Source organism: Cebus imitator, unplaced genomic scaffold (assembly GCF_001604975.1).
Source record: "Cebus imitator isolate Cc_AM_T3 unplaced genomic scaffold, Cebus_imitator-1.0 Scaffold18, whole genome shotgun sequence".
NCBI classification, from domain to species: Eukaryota; Metazoa; Chordata; class Mammalia; order Primates; family Cebidae; genus Cebus; species Cebus imitator.
The window spans coordinates 5065556-5071785 of NW_016107333.1; the positions used below are offsets into that span (position 1 = coordinate 5065556).

Consider the following 6230-nt stretch of genomic DNA (forward strand, 5'->3'; position numbering starts at 1 on the left):
TTTTTTTTGAGATAGGGTATTGCTCTGCTTCCCAGGCTAGAGTACAGTAGCGTGATCATGGCTCACTGCATGGGCTCAACCTCCTGGGCTCAAGTGATCCTCCCATGTCAGCCTCCCTACAAGTATGTGCCAACATGCCTGGCTAAGTTTTGTATTTTTTGTAGAGACAGACTTTTGCTCTGTTGCCCAGGGTGTTCTCAATCTCCTGGGCTCGAGCAATCTGCCTGCCTTAGCCTCCCAAAGTGCTGGGATTTACAGGCATGAACCAACGCTCACAGCTGCTTACTACGTTTCTAGGATTTCTGATCTGGGCTTGCTCAAACATCTTGGGATCAGATGGTTCATATTATGAATGAAATTCAAAAACAATTAATAAAATAACCATGCCAGACACAGTGGCTCACACCTATAGTTCTAGCACTTTGTTAGGCCGAGAAAGGAGGATCACCTGAGGCCAGGAGTCCAAGACCAGTCCTGGCAACATAGCGAGACTCCATCTCTGCAAAAAATCAAAAAATTAGCCAGGCATGGTGGCATGCACCTGTAGTCCTAGCTACTACTCTGGATACTGAGGCAGGAGGATAGCTTGAGCCCAGGAGTTCAGTGTTACAGTGAGCTATGAATGCACCACTGCTCTCCAGCCTGGAATTATTAATAATAATAAATCTGGCCAGGTGCGGTGGCTCACGCTTGTAATCCCAGCATTTTGGAAGGCTGAAGCTGGCGGATCACAGGGTCAGGAGATCAAGACCATCCTGGTGATACCCTATCTCTACTAAAAATATAAAAATTAGCTGGGCTTGGTGGCATGTGCTTGTAATCCCAGCTACTCAGGAGGCTGAGGCAGGAGAATTGCTTGAACCCAGGAGGTGGAGGTTGCAGTGAGCTGATATCAACGTCACTGCATTCCAGCCTGGCAACAGAGCAAGACCCGTCTCAAAAAATAATAATAATAAATTTAAAAAAATAACTGTTATTTTATGCCTAAGTGAAACAAATAAGCATTCATGCCAAGGATTCCTAACTGTATGCCTATACCTAGAAAAGCTATGTTTATTTTTGCATTTAGTTTCCTAAATATAAGCAGTAGACCAAGAGCCACTTCCTGAGTTGACTCTTACTACTGGAGGTTTACTGAGTCGACTCCAACTGAAGAGATTATTAGAGGTTTGGAAATACCCTAAGAGAGAACCATATTACTAGTTCTTTTCATGTGGCACCCTCTGGTCTCAAGGGCTGCTCATTAGGATATAGAAACTGGGTTCTTTTATTTTTTCTTTAGTATGGCAGTTGTAGAGAGTTACACAATGTACCACAATCATTTTCAGGTACCACATCACCTCCTTTGAGCCTTTGGTAAAAGGAAATGCTTTTATTTAAGACTTCTTTTTTTTTTTTTTTTTTTTTTTTTTTTTTTAATTTTTTTTTTTTTTTTTTTTTTTTTTTTTTGAGACAGAGTTTCATTCTTGTTGCCCAGGCTGGAGTGCAGTAGTGCGATCTTGGCTTACTGCAACCTCTGCTTTCTGGGTTCAAGCAATTCTCCTGCCTCAGCCTCCCAAGTAGCTAGGATTACAGGCATGCACCACCACACCTAGCTAATTTTGTATTTATAGTAGTGATGGAGTTTCTCTATGTTGGTCAGGCTGGTCTCGAACTCCCAACCTCAGGTGATCCGTCCGCCTTGGCCTCCCAAAGTACTGGGATTACAGGCATGAGGCACCACACTTGGCCTTTTATCTAAGCCTTCTGTACCTTTCCAGCTGTTGTCGTAACTGGAAATTGTGAGTGCTTTCTAATTCAGGAGATATGCTTCTGGATTTCAGGTATCAGTACCCCACAATGGATGAGCTGGCTGAAATGCTGCCTCCTGTTCTTACCCACTTAAGGTAGGTTCATTCTGCAGTCTTCCATGCAGTTTGTATTGACTTTCTATGGTGAATTCTTTAGTGTCTGTTTCAGAGGATACGATGGTTAGCAAAACAGTAGTCACTCTCCTCCTAGAGCTTAGTGGGGTAACAAGTAAGCAGACAAATAATTAAGTTCTATAAGTCAGTGGGGGTGTTGTGATAGAGAATAAGGGTGGAATCTACCTCAGTAAGGCTAATTAGGGAATTCTCCTTTAGGAAGGTGGCACATACGCTGAAACCTAGAAGATTATAAAAAGCTACTTGAGCTGGGCCCAGTGGCAGGAAGATCACTTAACACCAGGAGTTTGAGGCTACGGTGAGCTGTGTTCCCACCATTGTACTTCAGCCTGAGTAACAGTGACACCCTGTATCTAAAAAATAAAAATAAAGCTATTTAAAAAATTTTAAAAGGGTTCATCTCACTGTGAAGAGAATGGTTTGGAGAGGAGTAAGAGAAAGCAGGGAGAACAGTTAAACTATTAACAATAGTCTGGGCAAGAGATAATAATAGCATAGTACTAGATGCTGTTGGGGGATGATTGAAGTAGATGCTAGTAGATAGATGGATATATTCTCCACTGACTTGCTGATGGGTTGGATACTGACAGTAAGCTGCCGAGAATAACTCAGGTTTCAGTCACATATGTATGTATGTGTGTGTATATATATATATAGTTTTGTTTTGTTTTGTTTTGAGAGAGAGTCTTACTCTGCTGCCTAGGCTGGAGTGCAATGGCATGATCTTGGCTCACTGCAACCTTTGACTCCCAGGTTCAAACAATTCTCCTGCCTCAGCCTCTTGTTTAGCTGGGATTACAGGTGCAGCCCACCATACCTGGCTAATTTTTTTTTGTGTGTATTTTTAGTAGAGATGGGGTTTCACCACATTGGCTAGGCTGGTCCCAAATTCCTGACCTTCAGTGATCCGCCTGCCGTGGCGTCCTGAAGTCCTGGGATTACAGGCATGAGCCACCATGCCTGGCCTCAGTTATATTTTATTTAACCATTAAAACCAACTTGAAAGTAGGTGGTGGGATTCTTCTTGGTTTTTTTCTTTTTTTGTTTGTTTTTTGAAGGCAGATTCTCACTCTGTCACCAGGCTTGAGATCAGTGGCATGATCTCGGCTCACTGCAACCTCTGCCTCCCAAGTTCAAGTGATTCCCCTGCCTCAGCCTCCCGCATAGCTGGGACTACTGGCACGCCTCACCACACCTGGCTGATTTTTTGTATTTTAGTAGAGATGGGGTTTCACCATGTTGGCCATGATGGTCTCGATCTCCAGACCTTGTGATCCACCTGCCTTGGCCTCCCAAAGTGCTGGGATTTAGGTGTGAGCCACCACACCTGTCTGGGATCCTTGCTTTACAGATAATGAACTGAAGCTCAGATAGTTAGGGGAAAGAAAAAAACTTGCCCAAATTCTTACATCTAATGAATATCAGAGCCAGGATTTCAACCCAGGTTTGTATGCTTTCAGTTAAGCAGTGCTGCCTCCAAATGAAGTTGACTCTGTCAGTTGTCCTTATGTGTCATTCACAGCCTGAAAAGTATCATTGGAATTGGAGTTGGAGCTGGAGCTTACATCCTCAGCAGATTTGCAGTAAGTATGCAGAGGATTAACGTCAACATCTTTGAGGCACTATCTGGGTCACAGCTATTACTGCTGTGTCAAACAACCAGACAGTATTCTGGGCCTTATGTTAGTTTTTCTGGAACTTCTGTCAGCTTTAGATATAGGTTGTATAAAGCCTACTTTGTACTTACAATACCTGAAAAATCACAAATGGGGGCAGTATGTCATCAATTAAAAGCAAGTCTAAGATACTGCTTATAATGGAATTTTATACAGCCATTAAAGTTAAGTTTATGAAAAGCTTTATAATGATACATGGTTTACATACATTATAATGTTAACCAAAAAAGTTAGAATATAGGTTCACATAAAGTATGTCATAGCCATAGGAAAGGACTGGAAGAAAATGCACCAAAAAGTATTAATGGATTGATGTGTGGTAAGATAATATGAAATTTTGGCCAGGTGCTGTGGCTCATGCCTGTAATCCCAGCACTTTGGGAGGCCGAGGTGTGCGAATCATCTGACGTCAGGAGTTCGAGACCAGCCTGACCAAGATGGAGAAACCCTATCTCTACTAAAAATACAAAATTAGCCAGGCATTGTGGTGCATGCCTGTAATCCAGCTACTCGGGAGGCTGAGGCAGGAGAATTGCTTGAACCTGGGAAGCAGAGGTTGCAGTGAGTCGAGATTGTGCCATTGCACTCCAGCCTGGGAAACAAGAGTGAAACTCCGTCTCAAAAAAAAAAAGAATATAAAGTTTTATTTTCTGCTTTTTGTAATTTCTCGGCTTGTCAAATTTTCTGCAGTGAATGTAATCATGGTAGTAAGAGAAAAAAAGTGAGCTAGATAATTCAAGGAGATGTTAAGAAAAAAAAAAGTAAGCTAGGGGCCTGGCATGATGGCTCACACTTTTAATCCTGGCACGTTGGGAGGCTGATGCGGGCAGATCACCTGAGGTTGGGAGTTCAAGACCAGCCTGGCCAACATGGTGAAACCCTATCTCCACTAAAAATACAAAAATTAGAAGATGGCCAATTAGGAATAGCTCAGGATTGCAGCTCCCAGTGAAAGCGCAGAGGGCAAGTGGATGCCGCATTTCCAGATGGATTTTTGTTGCCCACAGACCAGGAGATTCCCAGGCGGAGGAGCCCCATGGGTCGCCAGCACGGCTGTTTAGGCCGGCGCGGCTGCTTTGCCGGCACCCCAGTGTGGCGGTTCTCCATACAAAATACACTGGTCTGGGTGCCCTTTTAGCTGGCGATTGGAGCCCCCGGTAGGCAGAGTTGCCCATTCATCTGATTAAAAAGGGGACTGAAACAGGGAGCCAGGTCAGGAGATTCCCGGGCAAAAAAAGCACCACAAATCTCAGCACTGCTGTTTCAGCCAGCGTAGTGAGTCACCGCAGGGGAAATCACACAGATCCCGGCGCCTTTTCAACAGGCGACTGGAACACCTGGGAGAGAGTCAACCGTTCAATTAAAAAAAAAAAGGCTCTGAGGCAGGGAGCCAGGTGATCAGGCTCGGCTGGTCCCACCCCAACAAAAAAAAACACAGCAATTGGAAACGCTCTGGGTTGAGAGTTTCGCAGCAAGCACAGCTGAACCCGGGACGGTCCAGCCCTGTGGAGGAGGGGCCTCCGCCATACTGAGGCACTCCACCACTATGGAGGTAGTCCACCATTGCTGAGGCAGCCCGCCGTTGCCAAAGCAACCCGCTGCTGCTGAGGCGCAACCTGCCATTACAGAGAGTGTGCCATTACAGAGGTGAGCCACCGTTGCCGAGGCAGTTCTGACTACAGCCATATAAACAGGACTACAGGGAAGTTCACATGGCAGCTGGGCGGAGCCCACAGCAGCTCAGCAAAGCCTCTGCAGCCAGACAGTGACAGGCTGCCTCCTTGCTGGGCAGGGCAGCCCTGATAAAAAGGCAGCAGTACAACGGAAACTCATAAATAAAGCCCTAACTCCTGGGACAGAGCACCTAGGGGAAAAAAAGGAGTTTATGAGTTCTGCTGCAGCAGACCTAAACGTACCTGCCCAGCAGCTCTGAATGAACAACGGAGCTCACAGCTCAGCACTTGAGCTCCTATAAAGGACAGACTGTCTCCTCAAGCAGCTCTCTGACCCGCGTATATCCAGAGTCACCTCATAAAGGAGAGATTAGACTCACATTTGGCAGGTATCCTTCCGGGGCAAAGATAGCAGAAGAAGAAACTGATAGCAACCCTTACTGTTCTGCAGTTGCTGCAGGTGATCCCCAGGCAAGCAGGGCCTGGAGTAGACCTCAGCAGTCCTACAGCAGAGGGGCCAGACTATTAGAAGGAAAACTAAGAAACAGAAATAACTTCATCATCAACAAACTGGCGTCCACTCAGAGACCCAGTCTGAAAGTCAGCAAGTACAAAGACGACAGGTGGATAAATCCACAAAGATGGGAAGAAACCAGCACAAAAAAGATGAAAACACCCGAAACCAGAACACCTCTCCTCCTACAATCAATCACAACTCCTCACCAGCAAGGAAACAAGGCTGGATAGAGAATGAGTGTGATGAAATGACAGAATCAGGCTTCAGAAGGTGAGTAATAAGAAACTTCTGTGAGCTAAAAAAAACATGTTCTAACCCAATGCAAAGAAACTAAGAACATTGAAAAAAGGTTTGACAAAATGCTAACGAGAATGGACAACTTAGAGAGGAATATAAGTGAACTGATGGAGCTGAAAAACACAACACGAGAACTTCACGA

The 6230-nt window shown here is 44.9% G+C and overlaps 1 protein-coding gene across 7 annotated transcripts in view; it reads left to right on the forward strand.

The window, feature by feature from the left end:
• The window catches only part of NDRG3 (NDRG family member 3), a 91234-nt gene that overhangs the window by 56281 nt on the left and 28723 nt on the right, over positions 1-6230 (forward strand). For all 7 annotated transcript variants that reach the window (XM_037732746.1, XM_017512629.2, XM_017512623.2 and 4 more), the window contains 2 exons: positions 1824-1886; positions 3448-3508. In XM_037732746.1, the coding sequence (XP_037588674.1) occupies positions 1824-1886; positions 3448-3508 (124 nt within the window). The remainder of the gene's footprint in view (positions 1-1823; positions 1887-3447; positions 3509-6230) is intronic.